We start from the raw sequence: 25,584 nt of genomic DNA, 5'->3' as shown, positions 1-25,584 counted from the left end.
AAAAAAAAAAAAAAAAAAAAAAAAGAAGCTGAGTAGTTATGATTCCAAGTTTGACACTATAGAAAAGGCAAAACTAGGCCGGGTGTGGTGGCTGAAGCCTGTAATCCCAGCACTTTGGGAGGCCGAGACGGGCGGATCACGAGGTCAGGAGATCGAGACCATCCTGGCTAACACGGTGAAACCCCGTCTCTACTAAAATACAAAAAACTAGCCGGGCGAGGTGGCGGGCGCCTGTAGTCCCAGCTACTCGGGAGGCTGAGGCAGGAGAATGGCGTAAACCAGGGAGGCGGAGCTTGCAGTGAGTGAGCTGAGATCCGGCCACTGCACTCCAGCCCGGGCGACAGAGCGAGACTCCGTCTCAACAAAAAAAAAAAAAAAAAAGAAAAAAAAGGCAAAACTATAGAAAGAGTAAAAAGATCAGTGGTTATAGGTAGAAAGGGAATTAACAGGCACAACACAGAATTCTTAAGGCAGTGAAAAATACTCTGTGTGATACTATAATGAATACATTTGTCCAGACACACAAAACATACAACACCAAGAGTGAACCCTAATGTAAATTATGAACTTTGCATGACTATGATGTATCAATGTAGGTTTATCAATTATAACAAATGCACCATACTGTTGCGGGATAATGGTAATGAGAGAGGCTATGGATGTGTTGGGGCAGAGAACACACGGGAAATCTCTGTACTTTCCTCTTGGTTTTGCTGTAAATCTAAACCTTCTCTAAAAAATAGTCTTTAAAAAAATCCAAGCAGTAAAAGTTAAAAAAAAAAAAAGCCATAATATTTTCAAAGAAAAATGGATGTGATTACTGACGAGTTGATCACTATTTTCTGTTCAGCCACAGTGCAGATTAATAGGATTTCATGAATTCCGGAAATTCTTTTTTTCTTTTTTTTTTTTTAACAAGCTTCGCTCTTGTTGCCCAGGCTGGAGTGCAGTGGTGCGATCTCAGCTCACTGCAACCTCCGCCTCCCGGGTTCAAGTGATCCTCCTGCCTCAGCCTTCCCGAGTAGCTGGGATTACAGGCACGCACCACCACGCCCGGCTAATTTTGTATTTTTAGTAGAGATGGGGTTTCCCCATGTTGGTCAGGCTGGTCTCAAACTCAGATGATCCACCCGCCTTGGCCTCCCGAAGTGCTGGGATTACCGCACCTGGCTGAATTCCGGAAATTCTAAGAAGCATCAATAACAGTAACTTTATAGAAAAATGTGTACAGTCCTAAAAGTGTAACTCTGATTTCTAGCTATACAGAAGGACCTGGTCACTAATTACATAATCCCTTACCACTGCTGTCTCTCCTGCCCAGTCTGTCCAGCTACCAAGCTCTTAGGATTGAGGGAAAGAAGAGAAGCACCTCAAAATGGCTCTTTGGAGCCATAGTAATCAGCTGTTCAACCACTGTCAGCAAAAGGGGACTCTCTACCTCTTCCCAAAGCACCACAGAGTGCTATCACACCCCACCACTTGTTCTGTGGTAACCACATCAGCAATCAGTCGTTCCTGCTAAATTAGGAATTCTCATTTGTGTTTTGGATGTCAAAGAAAGCAATCATGGAAAAAAAAAAAAAGAAAAAAGACAAAAATGTAACTCACAAATGGAATCTGACTGCTTGTGGGCTAGAAACCAACAGCCCTCTCTAACAACCATTTCCTGGGTCCAGCTTTCTCCTTTGCTCTTCTTTTTTCCTTTGCCCTTACTTTTCTTGCTACTCCTACTTGAGGTTAGTAAGTGAATTAAGATAGCAAAAAAACTAACACTGTTCTATACTTCCTACTCCATAACTACTGCCAAAATTTCAGTTAGGCAATAGGCAAAATGAAATACTTCACTGTCCCCTAACATTCCAAAATGCTACTTCCTTACGTACTAAAGTAAGAAAGGATCAGGTATAATAAAATAGCGTTTAAACAGCAAAACCCCCACAAACATCACTAAGTGTTTTCAACACTTTCCAACAGCATTTTTAACAGTTATCTTCAAAATTTGGGAAGGGACACTCAAAGAAAACCTGGATTATATTTTTATCTTTTCTAACCATTAAGCAAAGCTGATACGGCTTTTCTTTTTTTCTTTGAATACTGACATGGACTTCTCAGATTTAGGTTATCTAGGTAAAAGTATCAGAGAACTTTGCAAGTATAGGGAAGATAGGGAAATTTTTGACTTGATAGATAACATACCAAAAGGCTCTATGAACTGATAAAGTTTTTCACCAACTGATATGGCTTCTGTATACTGCCGCAGATGATAAAGAATGACTGCTTGATTATAGTACAACATGCTGTTTTCAACATCATCTAACCCATCCATTTCTTCAACAGCTGAGTGGACCTATAAAGCAATCAACAGAGATTATATTTTAACAACATTAAGGAAATAAAAGCAAAAGTGAAATAATTCACATGAATAAAAGGAACACAGGCCAACATTCTTATTCTGAATTTTCCATACTTTCAACAGTATCTTTAGATTTTAATTACTCTCACATACTAAAAATTATTTTCATTCTTCTATGCCACACAAAATAAAATTTTAAAATGTTTTGATGAGACTTTATTAAGGACCCAGCACATGGCTAGACAATTATCTTCCTTGTCATTGTGAAGTTATCTTCCCTGTTTCAATTGGTAACAGGGCTTCTGTGCAGGATTCCCACCTCCTAGTCTCACGACCTACAAGAGGCTACACCAGGCACACAACAAACTCAAAATGACCTTTCCCATAAAAATGTCACGTAATATTCATAGTTTGATTTCATTTTGTAAAAACTTAGGTAAAATTTAAATGTTAATAACAGCTGGCCAGGCATGGCAGCTCATGCCTGTAATCCCAGCACTTTGGGAGGCCGAGGCAGGCAGAACACTTGAGGTCAGAAGTTCGAGACCAGCTTAGCCAACATGGTGAACCCCGTCTCAACCAAAAATACAAAAAAAAAAAAAAAAAAAAGCTGGGTGTGGTGGCACGCGCCTGTAGTCCCAGCTACTCAGGAGGCTGAAGGAGGAGACTTGCTTGAATCCAAAAGGCAGAAGCTGCAGTGAGCCAAGATCACATCACTGCACTCCAGCCTGGGCAATATAGTGAAACTCTGTATCAAACAAAACAAAACAAAAATAGTTAACTATTTACCATGTGCCAGACTTGCTATGTTAAAATTTTTACAGGTTAATCCTCACCACACCACAAGGTCATAGATAATTTTTTTTTTTTGAGATGGAGTCACCCAGGCTGGAGTGCAGAAGCACAAACTCAGCTCAGCGCAACCTCCACCTACAGGGTTCAAGTGATTCTCCTGCCTTAGCCTCCTGAGTAGCTGGGACTACAGGCATGCGCCACAACACCTGGCTAATTTTGTATTTTTAGTAGAGATGGGGCTTCACCATATTGGCCAGGCTAGTCTTGAACTCCTGACCTCAGGCGATCTGCCCACCTCGGTCTCCCAAAGTGCTTGGATTACAGGCATGAGCCACCGCACCTGACCGAGGACGTAAATAATTTCATTTCCACTTTATACATAAGGAAACCAGCACAGAAAACTTAATTATCTTACCCAAGACCATAGGGCTAGAAAGTATATTTTCAGGTTTTGTTCCCATAAAAAAGAATAGATTTTTTAAAGTACTCAATAACAAAAATACATTGCTGCACACATGATGGTTAGAAAAGGCTTTTATGGGCTTCACTAAAGGCTGACATCTGTAACTGACACCAAAAGAAAAAACAAAAGCATGACACTTTGCATTCTGAAACTGTATACCCCTTCTGTAAGCTGTAGCAACAGGTTTTAAATTTTAATCAAGCTTTACAACCATTGCACAATTCCATATAACACATGAAATTGGAAATCTACCTGTATTAAAACTAACCTTTGCCATTATGAAGATTGCAATAAATTATTGTTCAATATTAAGTAATTAATTCTAAGACCAACACTTCCTTAGAACTCTGATATACAGTACATGGATTTAACAGCCTTGGTTTGACTCAGGCAAGGAACATGAAGGTTCACAACACACAATGATTTGTAAATTTTGTAACTGGACTTCAACAGACATCAATCACCCATGTGGTTAAGCTTGACATGATTCAAATGTTAGCAAGTAGTCTTAGCTGACCAACAACATGTGCATCTCAGTGAGTTTGGGAACTCTTTATAATCGTCACTTATCAAGTCACTATCTGAAAGAGATTAAAAACAGTATCTTCAAACAGTGAAAACTCAATTTCCAAAGGCAACTCTTTCTGTAGTTAGGTAATGGAGAGAGAATGAGTTAAGAGTTTAGCCAGAAAAGCTTTCAGATAAACTATGACGTTTTGGATTCAGCAATGGTTGAATAATTATCACATGAATAACTTTGCCACATATTCTACGACTCACGAAAATAGTCTAGTAATTGCTTCAGCCAAAAGAAAAACTACTCATTAAGTGAAATTAGACATTTGTTAATTAAAATGGAATAGGTTGAAAAAGGATGTCACTGTGCCCAAGACATGTGACTGCGAACAGAAGTATGATTTAAAGAAGCCAGTAACCACAAGTACAAACACTTCTAGGAAACTCAAGAGTTGGAAGGCCCTAACAAACCTTACGAACAATAAAAGCTAGTGAAAGAACTTCACAAAGTTTTTTTGGCCTAACTGGAAGTTTGCAGGAATTGCTTATTCAAAAAAAGTTTAAAAGCTGAACTTGTTCTCAAAAACCAAACAAATCTGTCCTGGAAGAAACTGTCTGTGGGGTCATAGGGTGCATGTACTAGATTACCAGTAAGCACCATTTTTCCTTTGATTCCGGAACACCAGATAAAGTCATCAGTAATAATACTGGAGTAAAGAGGAAACGTGAGGACATACGAATTTATGAAGACTGAGACAGGTACGAGAACAGGCCCAAGAGTCAGAAGGCCTGGTTTAAATCTGGTCTTCCCCTTCCTAGATGTATAAATTTAAATTAGACTTCCTAAACCCTGGTTTGAAAACTGAGATAATAAGCACCTACTGCCTCAAGAGTTGAATGTGAGGATTATATGAGATAAGGCATAAAAAGCACTTAATACAGAATTTGGCACCAAGTATGCATTCAATAAATGGTAGCTATTATTCTCATTTTTGAATTTTTTTTTTTTTTTTTTTGAGACGGAGTCTCACTCTGTCAGCCAGGCTGGAGTGCAGTGGCACGCTCTTGGCTCACTGCAAGCTGTGCCTCTCGGGTTCACGCCATTCTCCTGCCTTAGCCTCCCGAGTAGCTGGGATTACAGGCACCCGCCACCACGCCCAGCTAATTTTTTGTATTTTTAGTAGAGATGGGGTTTCACCATGTTAGCCAGGATGGTCTCCATCTCCTGACCTCGTGATCCGCCTGCCTTGGCCTCCCAAAGTGCTGGGATCACAGGTGTGAGCCACCGCACCTGGCCTCATTTTTGAATTTTAATGGGGTTTAAAAATTACTTTATGCCTATAAAGGATTATAGAGAGGCTGAAGGAACCACTTGCTTCTACCTGTGTCACACTTCAGGGTGATAAGATACAGTATCGTGGTACTCATGATTACAGGGAAGATCTCATGACTCCCTAACAGCATGAAACAGTAACTAAAATTACAGGCTCTAGAGTTAAACACAACTGAGTTCAGGTAGCTCTTACTATTCAAAAACTTTGTGTCTTTGGACAATTTATACAGCTATCTGTGCCTTGGCCTTCCCATTTTTAAAATAAGAAAAATTATATAGTTATTTCATAGGGCTACTGAGAAGAACAAATGAGAAGCTGCATCCAAGGTTCTTGGCAGTGCCTTGTCACACAGTGAACACTTAACTGATCCTATCAGCATCATCACTGTTATCAGCCCTCTTGAACACCAAAAGTCTAGCCCCTTTTGGTGCAGGATTCAAGAAACATTGCGTTATAACCAGACCAATCCGCAATCTGCAATTCAAGCCCCAAACCAGATATAAAGCAGATATCTTCTATTTAATTAATCATCTCCTGATCCAAATGCTAAAACAACTTGACATTAGGATTAATCATATTTTTGTAATCATAAACAAGATATATCTCCATAGCTAAGCTCCTTCATATAGTTCTTTCTTTCTCAAAATTTCAAAGCTCATTCGAATTTGGTATATTAGTCTATTCTGTTCAAGTTAATTAAAACTCCAGTTAAAAAAAAATCACACAACATACCTTTTATCTCCTGGAATAATAATTTTGCGGAAATAAAATTAATGCTAAAAAATGCTTCAGACAAGAAATGCCAGACAAATCACATTTATTTTCCTTAACTATTTGTATCTGATAAATTAAAGAACAGAACAATATTTTTTATAATTAAATTCATTTGTGTATCACCTGATTCTTCAGCTGGTTAAGTGTTTGTCTCAAATTATCTGTTGTTGTTTGGTTACTTTTAAAAAACTCAGCTACTGCTGTATTCAAAATTATTTTATAATCATCTTTGTTTATATCTTGTAGACAGGCAAGGTGTTGTAGACAGGCATCATAATTTCCAGACTAAAAAAAAAAACCACACACACACACACAAAATTACACACCAGCTTTAAGAACAGTATATCATTCCAAATACATTTCATTCATCTTTATCTTAAAAGTTCTTAAAAAGAAAGATGTAGTTTCCCTACATATACTAATCAAAGTCACTAGATAAAGCAATATTCATGTCAGTTAAGAAACTGTGGATATTTACTTCCTAAGACTCAAAACCCTGACATTGACACATATAAGACACATATATTGATATGATAAATATGTTGGTATACACACATAGTGCTAGCAGGGTATTAATGGCTGAGGCTAGTCAAGAAAGGTAATATAATCACTCCAAATTTTATTTTCTAGTAAATATATTTCGAATACCCAAGCGTTAAGTTCTTCTGCTTACATGCACGTAACCTGATAACCAAATAAGGTTTTCTTTCATATTGTTTAATGTCAGAAAAGTTAAAATTCTGCCAAGAAAGTTTTGGGGTTCCATTTTAAAGTACCTTCAAGAAAATAATTTTTGAATCTGATATTTTCATAAATAAATAAAGAATTGAACAGCATAGTGAAATGAAAAGACTGATCCACATACTTACAAATCTAAATTTAAAAGACTTAAAACAACAGTATATGAGTTAAAACATGTTTACAAAACACAAAACTTGAGAATGGCTCCAATTACTCTCATTTCTTTCACCATATTTAAACTCTAAAACATTTATTTTAAAATTAAATAAACCTACTTATCTCTAAATTAACTCTTGAATTATTACAGAGTAAAAATTGTAAATTTAAAAATTCACTATGAAAAGATTCATACTTGACAGAACCCTACAACTTGAGCAGATTAAGAGAAGCCATTTCTTACTGTGAAAGCTTGGAAAGCATTGGTGGATAACTCCTTTTCTTGATCAGTGATCCCAGAGGACTGACCTGTGCCTTCATGTTTCTCTGCTCCCTGATCTGCAAACATATAAGTTTTACAGTTCTTTAGAAATAAAAGTTGTACAGTGGTCCCTTCTTATCCAGTTTCACTTTCTGCAGTTTCAGTCACCCAAGGTCAAGTATGGTATGAAAATATCAAATGGAAAATTCCAGAAATAAGCAGTTCTTAAGTTTTAAACTGCAATGTTCTGAGTAACATGATGAAATCTCTTGCCATCCTGCAGTGTCCCACTCTGTCCCATCCAGGAAGTCAATCGTTCCTTTGTCCAGCATTCCATGTTGTATAAGATACCTCCCACTTGGACACATAGTAGCCATCTTGGTTATCAGATCAATAGGTCATAGGAAGAGAGGTGACTAGGGTATAGTAAGACATTTTGAGAAAGAGAAACTACATTCAGATAACTGTTATTTTATTACTGTTGTTATCTCTTACTATGCTTCATTTATAAACTTTATCATGGTTATGTATGTATAAAAAAAACAGTATATAGATTCAGCACTATTTGTGATTTCAAGTATCCACTGGAGGTCCCTGACTGTATCTCCTGAGGAAAAGGTGGGGGACTACTGTATAGTGAATTTGTCCCTAGTTTTCATCTTGTGTTTTTCCTAATAAAGTTGCCAAAGTTAGGGCTCTCTCAACAATGACTGACCAATGTTACAAGCTAGTAAGAAGCTACTCCTCTGAAAACTTGAAAAGCTTCCTTTGGCCAAGTTGAAACACAATGAAAACCTGCCCACTTAAATAAAGACCACAAGCTCTGTTGATGAGGACATTCAAGCTGAGAATACTGTGATCTTTACAAAATATTAGATCTGCCACACAGCAACATACAGTCCCACACAGTCAAGCAACTATGCCAGGTGCTGGAGACAGAAAAAGATAAACACACCTACGATGCCTTTAAGAGATTTGTAATTTAGTTGGAAAGTAGTAACACTTAGTCAGAAAACTACATTGATAAGGGCTTACAGCTAATTTCCAGGCAAGGAATATTTTCATAGGCTCAGAAATCTAAAAGATGAACACATTTAAAAAGTTTCTTTAATATGTTAAGTGTCCATATAAATTCGCAGTAAAGGTTAATAATCTGTTTAGCTGGGAAAACTACTTCCTACCTCTATAATTTACTATTTTAAATATTAGATTTTTTGCTTTTGTTTTAATTTGAAAATAGAATTCCAAATTAAAGGTAAAATCTCAGCTGAACCAAATCTAAAACTACTAACTCACTTAACAAAAGTGTGTTAAGTACTCTAACAAATGCTTCAATACTTTTTATAGTTCTCTCAAGAGTCTTTGCTGGCTAGGCATGGTGGCTCATGCCTATAATCTCAGCTACTTGGGAGGCTGAGGCACAAGAATCACTTGAACCTGGGAGGCAGAGGTTGCAGTGAGCTGAGATCACGCCACTTCACTCTAGCCTGGGCAACAGAGTGAGACTCTGTCTTGAGGAAAAAAAAAAAAAGAAAAAAGAAAAAGGGCCAGGTGCAGTGGCTCACGCCTGTAATCCCAGTTCTTTGGGAGGCTGAGGCGGGCGGATCACAAGGTCAGGAGATTGAGACCATCCTGGCTAACACGGTGAAACCCCGTCTCTACTAAAAATAAAAAAATTAGCCGGGCGTGGTGGTGGGGGCCTGTAGTCCCAGCTACTCGGGAGACTGAGGTAGGAGAATGGCGTGAACCTGGGAGGCAGAGCTTGCAGTGAACTGAGATTGCGCCACTGCACTCTAGCCTGGGCAACAGAGCAAGACTCTGTCTCAAAACAAAAACAAACAAACCAACAAAACTACCAGAGACTGGACAATTTATAAAGAAAAGAGACTCAACTGACTCATGGTTCTGCAGGCTATACAGAAAGCACATATGGGGAGTCCTCAGGAAACTTACAATCATGGCAGAAGGCAAAGAGGAAGCAAGCACATCTTCACATGGTCAGCAGAAGACAGAGCAAAGGGGGAGGTGCTACATACTTTTAAATAATGACATCTAGTGAGAACTCACTATCACCAGTACAGCAAGGGAAAAATCCACCCCCACGATCCAGTCACCTCCTACCAGGTCCCTCCCCTAACATTGGGGATTTACAATTCAGCATGAGATTTGGGTGGGGACACAGAGCTACACTATATCATTAGGCATTGTTTTTTGGTTTTTTATTTTTTTCAAAAGAGTCTAAGCCAATTAGAATTAATTAAATAGAATCAGAATGCCCTACATTCTGAATTTTTCTGGTTATTTCCTCAATATTACATGCAGTTTAACATTTCTGGCAAGAATACTATATAGGTAATGTAAAATTAGCCATTTTTATTTATTTTTTATTTATTTATTTAGATGGAGTCTTGTTCTGTCACCCAGGTTGAACTGCAGTGGCACAATCTTGGTTCACTGCAACCTCCGCCTCCTGGGTTCAAATGATTCTCCTGTCTCAGTCTCCCGAGTAGCTAGGACTATAGGCGCCTGCCACCACATGTGGCTAATTTTTGTATTTTTAGTAGAGACGGGGTTTTGCCATGTTGGCCAGGCTGTTCTCAAACTCCTGACCTCCCAGGTGACTGCTGCCCTCAGCCTCCCAAAGTGCTAGGATTACAGGTGTGAGCCACTGCGCTTGGCTAGTCATTTTTAATGTTAAGTTTTCTGCAAAAAATTTACCATTTGTTTTTAAAAGGTGCCTTTTATATTTTATTATCTCCCAAAGAATATTCTGTTTCTTGGTTCTACTCACTAGCAAAAGGTCCATGCATCACTAATGGAAATATCATTAAAAGGAAATGTGACCACTGCATAAATGTGATGTCATGGGCCGCAAACATAGGTAGGTGATGGCAATGTCACTGTGTATGACTTTAAAGAATTTCAAAGTCTCACAATATTTGAATTTCTTATTTATACATGAATTTTTTTTTCATACAGAATTGTTGCTTCAGACTGAAACTCAAAGACCTCCAAAGCTTGAACTTATCTGCAAAATGGGGATAAGAAAACCCTTTTTCAAGTTATCGTAAGGCTTTAGTAAGAATATATGTAAAGTAATCGGCATATACCTGGCAGAGTAAACCCCTAATACGTAGCACGATAGTGCAGATTCTATCCTTTTCAACATACAGCGGGAGGCAGGTTGCACAGTGACGTACAGACAATTTTTAGAATTGAACTAAGACTAAAACTTTAATGTCACTTCTGAAATTAAACAGATGCTACAGAAGTGGAACTGGGGCAAATTTCAGCTTCCCTATTTACTAAAATGCGAGTCTGTATTGTACAGTTTTTAGCATCCCTTCCAACTCAGATTGAGTAACTCCAAACACACTTCTATAAAGAAACTGAGGCCGGGCGCAGTGGCTCATGCCTGTAATCCCAGCACTTTGGGAGGCCGAGGCGGGCGGATCACCTGAGGTAGGAGTTCAAGACCAGCCTGGACAACATAGTAAAACCCCAATTAAGGTATCAATGGAAGACAAATCCCCACATGAGAAATAGTAGACCATCTTGTCCCCAAGTTTACCCCTCAAGAGTGCCTACAACCAACTTTCCAGAAAGTTGTCAAGAATCACACCAGTCATGGGGTTCTTTTGCTTACTGTCTCCTTTCCATTCTTCCCTCTCCTTCAATAGATCTGCCAACATGGACTCAAGTTGGGGCTAGAGCTGGCAGAATGCTCCCCCAGTATGGTGTCCCAGAGTTGCATCTTTCACAGTAGCCTCCACTTTCACACCTCATCCATCACAAGCCTCCTTCCAGGATACTGGGAAGTGTGACTCCTTCTATAATGGCTACCAGCAGTTGCCTAGATAAACAAGCTCCCTTATCCTCAAGAACCCTGCCACAGTCCTTTATAGTGTTCCTGAAACACCAGAAACTTGCTGAAACAAGAGTAAATATGAATGGCTTAATAACAGGAAATGAAACTCAGCCTCATTATTTATTAAATAATTGTAAATTATACCATGGCACATTAACAGTTATTAAGTCTACATAACTTGATGTGGAAAAATATCTACAACATGTTGTTAAATAAAAGAAAGAGATTGCAAACTGCTTTGTACAACTGAATCCCATGTTTTATAAAAACATATACACAAATATGTACCTCTGAATAAGTACAGAATAAAGTCTACAAGGATACACAGCAAACTATTCAACAAACTGTATGCGCACTTATGATCTGGGCACTTTGTGATTACTGCTTAGACACCAGGAGCATCTCAAAGCACCAGTTGTTGGCCAGGTTTGGTGGCTCACACCTGTAGTTCCAGCATTTTGGGAGGCCAAGGTGGGTGGATCACTTGAGCCCAGGAGTTCAAGACCAGTCTGGTCAGCATGGTGAAACCCCGTCTCTACAAAAAACACAAAAATTAGCTGGGTATGGTGGCATGCGTCTGTAGTCCCAGCTACTAGGGAGGCGAAGGTGAGAGGATTGCTTGAACTCAGGAGGTGGAGGGTGCAGTGAGTTGAGATTGTGCCATAGCACTCCAGCCTGGGCAGCAGAGTAAGACCTCATCTTAATAAACTAAAAATAAAAGAACCCGTTGTCAACAGAACTAACTTTGGGAAGTCCTAGCCTGGCACATGTCAGCAGTCAGTGAAGAATGCCAACTTCCTTTTTCCAAGAAGGCAATATGACATAATTAAAAGAATCAGTCACATCTTCAGTCCAGTCTTTCTTTGGCCTGTCTTTAATTGGAGATGCTAAATAAATACAGCTCCCTACCCTCTTTTCCTTTTACCAGAACTAAAAATTCTTGTATTTTAAAATGTATTTACGTTTGTACTTTAAACATAAAATTAACAATAAAATTCAATTTCATGTGACTTGACTACGAAACAGCTCTTCAGATCACTATGAAACCCCCAGAAGACTGCACACCCTTTTGAGAGTCACCACTTACAACAACGTAATACTGTATAACTTGTACTTAAAAAAACTCATCTAAGATCTGAGAACTTATCTGCTCTATAAAAAAAGGCATTCTAGTATTTGGGCTTATTAAAAGTGTTACTTCTGATAATTAAAGTTAGCAGGTCAATTAGTATTTTATTTCCACTTTAGCATACAACACAGAGGAGGAAAAGCTAAAGTTAAGTGAATAAAGTTTGCCAGTTTCAAAAGACAATGTTAAACAGTTTTTCTGTGGAAAGTCAATAACAAGGAGTTTAACTGCAGGAACATACTGTTTACCCAACGCATGTGTTTTGCAAAACTGTCAGGTGCACAAAAAAGGTAAGGACCAATTATTTTAAATGTGTAAAATGGGACACAGGACTTTAGGACCTCAGACAGCAAGTTATAAGTTTAGATTGAAACAGAATCCTCAATCCACCATATTGTCACCATAAAATTTTAACAAAGAATATAAATACCTTTCATGTTTCATTTATTATTAAAGATTTTAGAAAACCTAACATTTTAAAAAATGTGTCGTCTCATAAAGAAGCATAATAGATTTAAACCAAATGCCAAAAATTCTTAGTTTGCCATCAAGTTATCTCTAAAGCTTCTTCTAAAATATGCCCCTTGGCTGGGCACAGTGGCTCACACCTATAATCCCAGCACTTTGGCAGGCCAAGGCAAGAGGATTGCTTGAGCCTAGGAGTTCGAGACCAGCCTGGGAAACAAAACGAGACCCTGTCTCTATTAAAAAAAATTGTTTTAATTAGCCAGGCATAGTGGCATGTGCCTGTAATTCCAGCTACTTGGGGGGCTGAGGTGGGATAATCGCTGAAGCCTCAGAGGTTGAGGCTACCGTGAGCCATGACCACGCCACTGCACTCCAGCCTGGGTGATAGAGTGAAACCCTATCTCAAAAATAATAATAATAATAAAAAAATGAATAAAATAAATAAGTAAAATATGCCCTAGATTAGATGACATTCTTTAATGGGACTTCTGGCCCCAACTGTAAGAGTACCTTAGAAATACAGGACAAAGGGGGAAAAAAAAACAAACAAAAAACAAAACAAAACAAAACAAAACAAAACAAAACAAAAACCCAACAACTCACCCAGGTGTTGAAAATTTTGAGCTTCTATTCTCCACTAAAAGCAGAGTAGTTCATGTGGCCACTGCTGTCAGCAACCCCAGAAAATGGAAATCTCAGGCTGGACATGGTGGCTCACGCCTATAAATATCAGCACTTTGGGAGGCCAAGGCGGGCGGATCACCTGAGGTCAGGAGTTCCAGATCAGCCTGGCCAACATGGTGAAACCCCGTTTCTACTAAAAATACAGAAATTAGCTGGGCATGGTGGCATATGCCTATAATCTCAGCTACTTGGGAGGCTGTGGCAGGAGAATCACTGGAACCTGGAAGACGGAGGCTGCAGTGAGCCGAGATCACGCCATTGCACTCCAGTCTGGGCGACAGAGTGAGACTCCATCTCAAAAAAATAAAAATAAAATAAAATAATAAAAAATAAAAGAAATATAAAAGGGAAATAAAATGTAAGTCTTCTAAAATTCTCCAGAAAAGGAGAGAAGCCAATTTAAAGTAAATATATAAGCTGGGCTGGACACAGTGGCTCACGCCTGTAATCCCAGCACTTCGGGAGGCCGAGGCAGGTGGATCTTGAGCTCGGGGCAACATGGCAAAACCCCATCTCTACCAAAAACACAAAACTTAGCCAGGTGTGGTGGCACATGCCCATAGTCCAGGTACTTGGGAGGCTGAGGTGGGAGGATCACTTGAGCCCAGGAGGTGGAGGTTGCAGTGAGCTGAGATTGTGCCACTGCACTCCAGCTTAGGTGACAGTGAGACCCTATCTCAAAATAAATAAATAATAAATAAATAAATAGATAAGCTGGACTCTAAGCCTGACAAGAGTCTCTGAAATTCCCATTTCTACACACGTTTGAGAACTGAGCTCAATAAATAACCTTTTACGTGTTGACAAACCATTATTTTACCTACATTCTTTAACTTCAGGATAAAAATTTTCTGTTTTTAAAAAAACACACTTCACTACTCAGGAGGCTTAGGAGGGAGGACTGCTTGAGCCTAGTATATGACTACCAGCCTGAGCAATCAGCGAGACCCCATTTCTTCCTCTTTTTTTTTTTGAGACGGAGTCTTGCTCTGTTGCCCAGGCTGGAGTGCAGTGGCACAATCCCAGCTCACCACAACCTCTGCTTTCTGGGTTCAAGTGATTCTCCTGCCTCAGCCTCCTGAGTAGCTGGGATTACAGGCGCCCATCACCACGCTTGGCTAATTTTTGTATTTTTAGTAGAGGCGGGGTTTCACCATGTCGGCCAGGTTGGTCTTGAACTCTTGATCTCAAGTGATCTGCCCGCCTCGGCCTCCCAAAGTGCTGGGATTACCAGCATGAGCCACCGTGCCCAGCCAAGACCCCATTTCAAAAGAAAACAAAAAAAAAAAAACAAAAAAAACCATATATATATATATATACTTCAACAGGATTATTTTTATTTTTCCTGTTATATATTTGTACATTTCTCAAGTTTTCTGCCAGAGATGGGTATTCATTTTTGTAATCAGTTTTTAAAATGTTTTAAAAACATCTATTATTTATAACTGCTGACTTCTTACCAGACAGAGTCTGCACATAATCCCACAGCATTTCTTTATTTGTCCAAAAGTAGTCTCCATTGCCAATTGAAAGAGTATACGACCGTTCACCCATAAGCTTGACTTTCCTTCTACTCTGGCCTAATGAACATGGCTGACCTTCTATGCATACAGAGCTCTTTGACCCACAAACCTTGACAGTCTTTACACCAATAGACTTCATTTCTAATCAAACAAATGCCTTTAGTTTTGAACTAAGCAGAAAAGAAATGCACCACGTTTTCAAAACTGAAAATCATCAGTTAACTGAAAGCACAGACACATTCCAATACAGAATGTTCATCATTCAAATCTGATTGGAGGAGACTACAAGCTACACTCATCAAAATACAGCTCCACTGATATATCAAGAAAAGAAAACTTTTCTAAAGAAAAAAGGGATGTTAAATGACCTAAGGAGATCAACGATCACAGTCACAAAATACCAATGATGTTCTTGTGAAGGAAAGTTTTAAATCTTAAGGAGGAGGCCACTTTGAAGAAAAACAATTCAGGCCCACTAACGTCACTATACAGCTCAGCTAGGTTAACATACCTCACGTATGGTTTCTATCATGTGAACAAGTATACTTGACTTACCAAAACCTCAAATGGTTTATTCACTAAACCATATTCTCCCCCACTTTAAGCTGGACAAGAGGAGCTGGAGAAATAGGAAAGCACACACTTTGCAGTCAAAGAATAAGCCATTCGTAACAAGCAATGCTACAGAATTGAGCATCCTGTTCATCAGTGAAGAAATAAACGAACAGAAATTCAAATCAACAATATTAGCATGGCCGGCACAGTGGCTCAGGTCTGTGATCCTAGCACTTTGGGAGGCCATGGCAGGAGGATCACCTGAGGTCAAGGAGTTTGAGAGCAGCCTGGCCAACATGGTGAAATCCCATCTCTACTAAAAATAAAAAAATTAGGCTGGGCACAGTGGCTCACACCTGTAATCTCAGCACTTTGGGAGGCCAAGGCAGGTGGATCACAAGGTCGGGAGTTTGAGAGCAGCCTGACCAACATGGTGAAACCCACATCTCTACTAAAAATACAAAAATTAGCCGGGCGTGGTAGTGTGCGCTTATAATCCCAGCTACTCAGGAGGCTGAGGCGGGACAATCACTTGAACCCAGGAGGTGGAGATTGCAGTGAGCTGAGATCATGCCACTGCACTCTAACCTGGGCAACAGAGCAAGACTCTGTCTCAAAAAAACCAAAAACAAACAAACAAACAAACAAAACCAAAAAACAAAACAAAAAAAAACTGTAAAGAAAAAACAATATCAGCATGCTTTAAGGAAACTAGGCAAAGCAGGATATTGCCACTGCTGATGAGTATTTTGTTTTCACATCTAAGAGGAGGAGTTTTTAATGCATAGAAAAGACTGATATTTACTCGTTTTAAAATATGAATATTTAATTTATTAAAGTTACAAATCCAAAAAGCCTAGATTTTACTCAAACTTTTACACTGAACTCAGACAACTTATTCTACTTGGAGGTCTACTTTTAAAGGCCTGTGAGGCCTACAACATAACATTTTCAAACATAAAATGTTAACTACTTAAACAATTTTATCAAGACTACACTTTCAGGGATCATTTCTACAGTTCATTACTAGAGAAGTTTCTCCAAAACTGCAGAGTACCAAACATTTTTTTAATTAAAAAAAAAAATTTTATCAAGTGAGAACTAGTGCAAACCCCTCCCACAAAACCCGAACAAAATATATTCAATTTTAAGTATAATTGTTAGACTTAAGAAGACAACATTTTTGTATTTTAACATGTCAAGAAAAAAAAATTTCCTGAGAATCACTTATAAATCTAAAAAATTAAACTTACAGTGACTCTTAGGTACTCTCTAATGTCCACAAAATAAAATAACTACAGTAAGGTTTCAACTTAAATTCACAAGTATAAATCAGTATTCAGTAACTTATACATTTTAAATTGAAATCATAAGACTAATATAAGTGCTGGGCATGGTGGCTCATACCTGTAATCCCAGCACTTTGGGAGGTCAAGGTGGGAAGATGGCTTGAGCTCAAGAGTTCAAGACTAGCGTGGGCAACATGATGAAACCCCATCTCTACAAAAAATACAAAAATTAGCCAGGTGTGGTGATGCATGCCTGTAGTCCCAGCTACTTGGGAGGTTGAGGTGGGAGGACTGCTTGAGCCTGGGAAGTCAAGGCTGCAGTGAGCAGTGTTCATGCCACTACACTCCAGCCTGGGTGACAGAGTGAGACTCGGTCTAGGAAAAAAAGAAAAAAAAAAACCAACATATTACTCTAAATTCTAATATTAAAAACACTTAAGAAGTTGGGCACAGTGGCTCACACCTGTAATCCCAGCACTTTGGGTGGTCGAGGCAGGAGGCTTGCTTGAGTCCAGAAATTTGAGACCAGCCCAGGACACATGGCAAAACCCTGTCTCTACAAAAAAATAGAAAAACTGGCTGGGTGTGGTGGCATGCACTTGTAGTCCCAGCTACTTGGGAGGTTGGCGTGGGAGGATCACTTGAGCCCAGGAGGTCGAGACTGCAGTGAGCCAAGATCATGCCCCTGTACTCCAGCCTGGGCAACAGAGTGAGACCCTGCCTCAAAAAATTAATTAAATTTAAAAAAGAAAAAAAAAACCACTTTAAATATCAAACATAGGTCACTACCACATCAACTCCTTATTCTGAAAACTGGTAATTGAAAAGAATGAATTAAGCTTTTAGCATTTAACATGTCTCTCTGGGAAAAATAAGAGTCAATATGGGAAAGCTATTCTTTTTTGTTGTTGTTTTTGAGACAGGGTCTCACTTTGTAGCCCAGGCTAGAGTGCAGTGGTGTGATCACGGTTCACTGCAGTCCTGACTTCCTTGGCTCCAATGACCTTCCTACCTCAGCCTCCCAAGTAGCTGGGACTACAGGCATGCAGCAGCACACCGACTAAGTTTTTTCAATCTTTTTGTAGAGACGGGCTCTCCTTATGTTGCCCAGGCTGCTCTTGAACTCCTGGTCTCAAGCGATCTGCCCACCTTGGCCTCCCAAAGTGCCGGGATTACAGGAATGAGTCACTGTAACCAGCCCAGGAGAGCTACTCTTTAAAGAAGAACATTCACTAACAAATGTAGAAACTACAATATAACTAGGTAAAAATCATTTTGTAACCCTCAATAATACAACTGATTGAGGAAAGAATCAACAACAGTGGATATTTACAAAATGCCAATTACTCCATAAATTACCTCTAACTGAAAATGGAAAAACATGTTCCTATCAGCACCTCAAATTGATCAATTTTGCATCACTAATACTGGATAACCTGACATTATGTACTTTATACAGAAAATAAAGTATATACCATCAACCACAAAGTATCTAAAAAATATGCTGAACCTAAATCTAATCAAGTCTGTAGAAATAAATCAGAGTTTAAGAAAATACAAGAGATAAAGCTGGGTGCAGTGGCTCACACCTGTAATTCCAGCACTTTGGGAGACCAAGCTGGCAGGATTCCTTCAGCCCAAGAGTTTGAGACCAGCCTGGGCAATATATTGGGACTCTGTGCCTACAAATAAATTTTAAACTTATATTCATAGCTGGGACTACAGGCACATGTCACCACACCCAGCTAACTTTCTGTATTTTTTGTAGAGACAGGGTTCACCATGCACCATGATGCCCAGGCTGGTCCTGAACTCCTAGGTTCAAGCAATCCACCCACCTTGGCCTCCCAAAGTGCTAGGATTTATAGGTATGAACCACCATACCTGGCAGGAAATTGGCTTTTTTTTTTTTTTTTTGGTGACAAGGTCTCAGTCACTCAGGTTGGAGTGCAGTGGTGTAATCTTGGCTCACTGCAACCTCTGTCTCCCAGGCTCCAGTGATCCTCACACCTCATCCTCCCTTATAGGTGGGACGACAGGCATGCGCCACCACTAATTTTTTGCATTTTTGGTAGAGATGGGGTTTCACCATGTTGCCTACACTGGTCTCTAACTCAACTCAACTGATCCTCCCACCTCAGACTCCCAAAGTGCTGGGATTACAGGTGTGAGGCACCGTGCCCGGCTGGCAGGAAATTTTTAACATATTAAAACATGAATTGTCTAAAACATGACAATGGTATTGTGATTATGTAGGTGAATGTCCCTATTTTTAAGAAATGCACGTTGAAATATTCAGAAATGAAGTGTTATGATGTTTATAACCTATTTTGAAATGATTCAACATGAAAAGTCATAGCTAGAGTCGGGTGTGTTGGCTCACATTGGCACTTTGGGAGGCCGAGGCTGGCAGATCACTTAAGGTCAGGCGTTCAAGACCAGTCTGGCCAACATGGTCAAACCACATCTCTACTAAAAATACAAAAATTAGCTGGGTGCGGCCAGGCACGGTGGCTCACAACTGTAATTCCAGCACTTTGGGAGGCCAAGGTGGGTAGATCACAAGGTCAGGAGATCGAGACCATCCTAGCTAACATGGTAAAACCCCGTCTCTACTAAAAATACAAAAAATTAGCCAGGCGTGGTGGCACACGCCTGTAGTCCCAGCTACACAGAAGGCTGAAGCAGGAGAATCACTTGAACCCGGGAGGCGGAGGTTGCAGTGAGCCGAGATTGCACCACTGCACTCTAGCCTGGGCAACAGAGTGAGACTCCATCTCAAAACAAAACAAACAAACAAACAAACAAAAACAGGTCGGTGTGGTATCATGTGCCGGTAATCCTAGCAACTTGGGAGGCTGAGGCAGGAGAATCACTTGAACTCGGGAGGTGGAGGCTGCAGTGAACCGAGATCGCACCACTGCACTCCAGCCTGGGCAACAGAGTGAGACTCCATCTTAAAACAAAACAAACAAACAAACAAAAACAGCTGGGTATGGTAGCATGTGCCTGTAATCCCAGCAACTTGGGAGGCTGAGGCAGGAGAATCACTTGAACTGGGGAGGTGGAGGTTGCAGTGAGGCAAGATTGCACCATTGCACTCCAGCCTGGGCAATAGAGTGAGATTCCATATAAAAAAAAAAAAAATGAAGAGTCATAGCTAGTGATATAGGAAGCAAATATGGTAAAATATAACAATTGCTGAACTAGGGGGTAGATATATAGACATTCATTTTATTTTTTAAATTTTTTAGGTGTCTGCAATCATTCATAATAAAAAGTTGAAAAAATGCCAAATAATGCTGGGTACAATGGCTCATGACTATAATCCTAGCACTTTGGAAGGCCAAGGCAGGAGGATCACAAGGTCAGGAGTTCGAGACCAGCCTGGCCAACATGGTGAAATCCCATCTCTACTAAAAATACAAAAAAAACTAGCTGAGCATGGTGGCATGCGCCTGTAGTCCCAGATACTTGTGAGGCTGGGACAGGAGAATCACCTGAATCCAGGAAGCGGAGGTTGCAGTGAGCTGAGATCCCACCACTGTACTCCAGTCTGGGCAATAGAGGGAGACTCCATCTTAAAAACAAACAAAACACAGGCTGGGCACGGTGGCTCACACTTGTAATCCTAGCACTTTGGAGGCCAAGGTGGGCGGATCACAAGGTCAAGAGTTCGAGACCAGCCTGACCAACATAGTGAAACCCCGTCTCTACTAAAAATACAAAAATTAGCTGGGCATAGTGCATGCCTGTAATCCCAGTTACCTGGGAGGCTGGAGCAGGAGAATCGCTTGAACCGAGAGGCGGAGGTTGCAGTGAGCCGAGATCGCACCACTGCATTCCAGCCTGGGCGACAGGGTGAGACTCTGTCTCAAAAACAAACAAACAAACAAACAAACCAGATAATGCAGATTCCTTACTGGACCTTGAAGAAAGCAAATGGCAGGACGGTGTTGCTGTAGTATACTCAACTCATCTCTGTAAATTATATATAGATGACTTAAAATATGTATTTTAAGTCAATATGAGCTTGTGTAGGAATAGAAAAAGTGTGGAAGAATGGCAAACTTGGTACCAGTTAGCTGGAAAGAGAGACTAGGTAGGTAGGTATAGAAAACTTATACATTTGTTTTTTTTTTTTTTTTTTTTTGAGAGGAATCTCGCTCTGTCCCCCAGGCTGGAAGCACAATCTTTGGCTCGCTGCAAGCCTCCACCTCCTGGGTTCATGCCATTCTCCTGTCCTCAAGCCCTCACCAAGTAGCTGGGACTTATAAGGCGCCACCATCTTCGCCCTAGCTAATTTTTTTTTTTTCTTTTTTGGTATTTTTAGTACAGACTGGGTTTCACCGTATTAGCCCCAGAATGGTCTCGATCTCCCTGACCTTGTGATCCCCCCACCTCACCTCCCAAAGTGCTGGGAATTACATTTGGTTTATAGAGTTTTTTTGAGCTAGAGTCTTGTCTGTCGCCCAGGCTAGAGTACGGTGGCACCATCTCGGCTCACTGCAACTCCTGCCTTCGGGTTAAAAAGTATGCTCGCTGACTCAGCTTCCAGAGTAGCTGGAACTACAGGCACCCCCACCACACCGAGCTAATTTTTGTATTTTTATTAGAGACAGGGGTTTCACCACATTGGCCAGGCTGGTCTTGAAACTCCTGACCTCAGGTGATCCACCTGCCTCGGCCGTCCCAAAGTGTTGGGATTACAGGCATGAGCCTACAGCGCCTGGCCTAAATAATAAATAGTTCTTGACTTAAAATAGTCTCAATTTTGTTCGTTCTTCCTACAGTTTTCTGGTTGTCCTGGCTTAAAATGTTCTTTTTTTTTTTTTTTTTTTTAAATCAAATAGGATTTTAAAATGTTTTCTCTTTTTTTTTGAGATAGAGTCTCACTCTGTTGCCCAGGCTGGAGTAGAGTGGCGCGATCTCGGCTCACTGAAAATTCCACCCCCGGGGTTCATGCGATTCTCCTGCCTCAGCCTCCTGAGTAGCTGGGACTACTGGTGCATGCCCCACACCCCATGTGTTTTTTTTTTTTTTTTTTTTTTTTTGAGGCGGAGTCTTGCTTTGTCGCCCAGGCTGGAGTGCGGTGGCACGATCTCGGCTCACTGCAAGCTCCGCCTCCCGGGTTCACGCCATTCTCCTGCCTCAGCCTCCTGAGTAGCTGGGACTACAGGTGCTTGCCACCATGCCCGGCTTTTTTGTATTTTTAGTAGAGACGGGGTTTCACTATGTTAGGCAGGATGGTCTCGATCTCCTGACCTCGTGATCTGCCTGCCTCGGCCTCCCAAAGTGCTGGGCCTAAGTGAGCCACTATGCCCGGCCTAATTTTTTATATTTTTGATAGAGATGGGGTTTCGCCACGTTGGCCAGGCTGGTCTAACTCCTGATCTCAGGTGATCTGCCCACTTCAGCCTCCCAAAGTGCTGAGATTATAGGTGTGAGCCACCATGCCCGGCCAACATCATAAAGTACTCTTGTCTTGATTTCTTATTACTCATCTGGTTCTGTTTTTCCCTTCTTCATAATGCTATCAATCTTTTCTTATTGAGACTACCATCACCATCTTCCTAGTGCAAATTCCCAGAAAACTTCAAATTTGGGATTTTGTGTCCTAACTCCAGCTACCTTCTCCTTTCAAATAACCCTAAAAAGTACCAAAAAAAAAAAAAATCCTAAAACACTGTTGGTATTTATTTCTTTGGTCAAGAATGACACTGGCTTCATATTACTTTTCCATGCTATATAGACACACAAACCTTGTGAACCTTCCACTGCCCCTTTGTTTTTGGTTGGTGCACCTACCTACAACCTAAGACACTCCTCGCTGTAGGATTTGGTCGAAATACAATTCAGGGTGTGGGATCAGCTGGGTGATCCATCACTGAGAAAGCATGTAACCCAGAAGCACAGGTAAATTAGTTCCCCATGGGGTGAGTCCCAACCAGCTGGCAACCAAAAATATGAGGAATAGACAGATAAATCATCCCTCCTTTCTCTCTGAAGTTTCTCCTCAAAATCCTTCCAGAAGACTCTCACATGCAAGTGACCTGCTATGTCTCTTCACAGCTCAAAGCGAAGCAGTAGCCAAGGATGTAACCTATTGTGTCTTCCTTTGCCTTACTTCCTTCTCTCCCTCACTTTCACTACCCCAGGTTTGTATCTTTCAAATAAAAAGGCAGCACCTTAATCGAGTTCTGCTTCCCAGAGGATGTGGGCTAAAACATACAACTTACCTCGGGTGAACCTTACAAGCTAAAAACCCTGTGAAGCAAATACAACAGAAAGCTATTAGGATCCCCATTTTATGAATGTGGAAACTGAGGCTCAACTAATACGCTTTTCCAAGGCACATGGCTTTCTAATTAGTCACCAAAATCTGCCAATTTTAATCTTTAAACATTTCTCCTGGCCGGGCGCCGTGGCTCATGCCTGTAATCCCAGCACTTTGGGAGGCCGAAGTGAGCGGATCACCTGAGGTCGGGAGTTCGAGGCCAGCCTGACCAACATGGAGAAACCCCCGTCTCTACTAAAAATACAAAATTAGCCAGGCGTGGTGGCACATGCCTGTAATCCCAGCTACTAGGGAGGCTGAGGCAGGATAATCGCTTGAACCTAGGAGGCAGAGGTTGCGGTGAGCCGAGATCGCCCCATTGCACTCCAGCCTGAGTGACAGAGAGACTCTGTTTCAAAAAAAAAAAAATTTCTCCCATTTGCCTCCCCTCCCCATCCTACCACTACCCTAAAGTAATAACAGTCAGCATTTAGAAAACACCAGCATCTGCTGGGAGGATCACTTGAGGCCAGGAGTTCAAGACCAGTCTAGGCAAAATAGCAATACTCCATACCTACAAAACATTTAAAAATTATCTGGGTACAGGCTGGGCACGGTGGCTCACGCCTGTAATCTCAGCACTTTGGGAGGCCAAGGTGGGCGGATCACGAGGTCAGGAGATCAAGACCATCCTGGCTAACGTGGTGGAACCCCGTCTCTACAAAAAATACAAAAAAATTAGCTGGGCGTGGTGCTGGGCGCCTGTAGTCTCAGCTACTTGGGAGGCTGAGGCAGGAGAATGGCATGAACCTGGGAGGCAGAGCTTGTAGTGAGCCGAGATCTCGCCACTGCACTCCAGCCTGGGCGACAGAGCGATATTCTGTCTCCAAAAAAAAAAAAAAAATTATCTGGGTATAGTAGTACACATCTGTAGTCCTAACTACTCAAGAGTCTAAGGCAAGAGGATCGCTTGAGCCCAGGAGTTCACGGCTGCAGTGAGCTATGATGGTGCCACTGCACTCCAACATGGGTAATAGAGTGAAACCCTGTCTCAAAACAAAACAAAACAAAAAAACTCAGGGCCTGAGATTATATCATTTAACCTGTTACTACACCTGTGAGGTAGACACTTTCTTCATTCTCATTCTACATGCAGGAAAGCTGAAGTTTAAAAAAAGGCTTCTTGAAATTTGCCCAGTGTCACACAAATACCAAGTAGTACAGCTAGGATGAATCTAATCTATCTGATTTCAAACCCCTTACTCTTAATTCTATCATTCCTCACCTGGCTCAGTTAAATATAAATCAGATCACACCATCATGCCCTTATTGAAAACGTCCACTGGCAATTCAAACTCCCTCCATGGCCTATAATGCCCAACATACACCAACTCCTAACACAACTGTGACTTCATCTCTTGCCATGCTGCCTTTGCTCACCAAGCTATAAATTATGTGTATTGGCTTTTTTGTTTTGTTTTCTGTTTGAGATAGGGTCTCACTGTCACCCAGGCTAGAGTACAGTGGCCCAATTATAGCTCACTGCAACCTTGAACTCCTGGGCTCAAGCCACCCTCCCACCTCAGACTCTGGAGTAGCGAGGACTTCAGGGTCATGCCACCATGCCTAGCTATTTTTTTTATTTTTATTTTTTATGGAGACAAGTCTGGTTATGTTGCCTACGCTGGTCTTGAACTCCTGGCCTCAAGCGATTCTCCCACCTCAGCCTCCCACAGGTTTGAGCACCTCTGCCCAGCCTGAAACTATGTGTTGTCTCTTATTTGTCAGATATTGTTCTAGGGACTAGAGCTAGAACACAACTAACATAGACAAAAGTCTGTATCCTTGGGGAGCTTGTATTCAACGGGTCAGCTTGATGTTCTTTAAACATTTTCCAAGCGAGGGTTCTGTACATTTGTATATGCGTTGCTCCTCTTACCTGGATCATTATTCCCAACACAGATGGCTCTTTATCCTTAGGGTCTCTGTTTAAATGTCAACTCTAAGAAAGCCTTCTCTAACTAATCTATCTGAAAAATAGGGCTTCTGCTTTCAGTCATCCTCTATTCTCTCTCTCTCTCTCCTTTTTTAGATGGTGTTTTGCTCTTGTTGCCCAGGCTGGAGTGCAATGGCACGATCTTGGCTCACTGCAACCTCTGCCTCCTAGGTTCAAGTGATTCTCCTGCCTCAGCCTCCCCAGTAGCTGGGAATACAGCTACTTTTGTATTTTAAGTCAAGAGAGGGTTCAACATGTTGGCCAGCCTGGTCTCGAACTCCTGACTTCAGGTGATCCGCCCACCTCAGCCTCCCAAAGTCCTGGGATTACAGGCGGAGCCACTGCACCCAGCTCTCTTACCGATTTTTATTTTATTTTATTTATTTATTTATTTATTTATT

At 40.9% G+C, this 25,584-nt stretch overlaps 1 protein-coding gene across 3 annotated transcripts in view; it reads right to left on the bottom strand.

Moving 5' to 3' along the window:
• The window catches only part of CNOT10 (CCR4-NOT transcription complex subunit 10), a 58,184-nt gene that overhangs the window by 28,136 nt on the left and 4,464 nt on the right, over window positions 1-25,584 (bottom strand). Inside the window, exons 1-4 of one of the 3 annotated variants that reach the window (XM_017887693.1) lie at window positions 15,004-15,287; window positions 7,377-7,471; window positions 6,359-6,520; window positions 2,197-2,347 (exon numbers count right to left, since the gene is read on the bottom strand). In XM_017887693.1, the coding sequence (XP_017743182.1) occupies window positions 2,197-2,347; window positions 6,359-6,520; window positions 7,377-7,471; window positions 15,004-15,205 (610 nt within the window). In that variant the 5' untranslated portion in view covers window positions 15,206-15,287. Of the gene's footprint in view, window positions 1-2,196; window positions 2,348-6,358; window positions 6,521-7,376; window positions 7,472-11,704; window positions 11,742-15,003; window positions 15,288-25,584 lie in introns of those variants that run through there. The other 2 variants (XM_017887695.1, XM_017887694.1) reach the window with 2 other exon arrangements.

The sequence above is a fragment of the Rhinopithecus bieti genome, unplaced genomic scaffold (assembly GCF_001698545.2).
Source record: "Rhinopithecus bieti isolate Rb0 unplaced genomic scaffold, ASM169854v2 scaffold_17429, whole genome shotgun sequence".
NCBI lineage: Eukaryota > Metazoa > Chordata > Mammalia > Primates > Cercopithecidae > Rhinopithecus > Rhinopithecus bieti.
The sequence above is the reverse complement of the archived record's forward strand: the minus strand, read 5'-3'. Positions and strand labels throughout refer to the sequence as shown.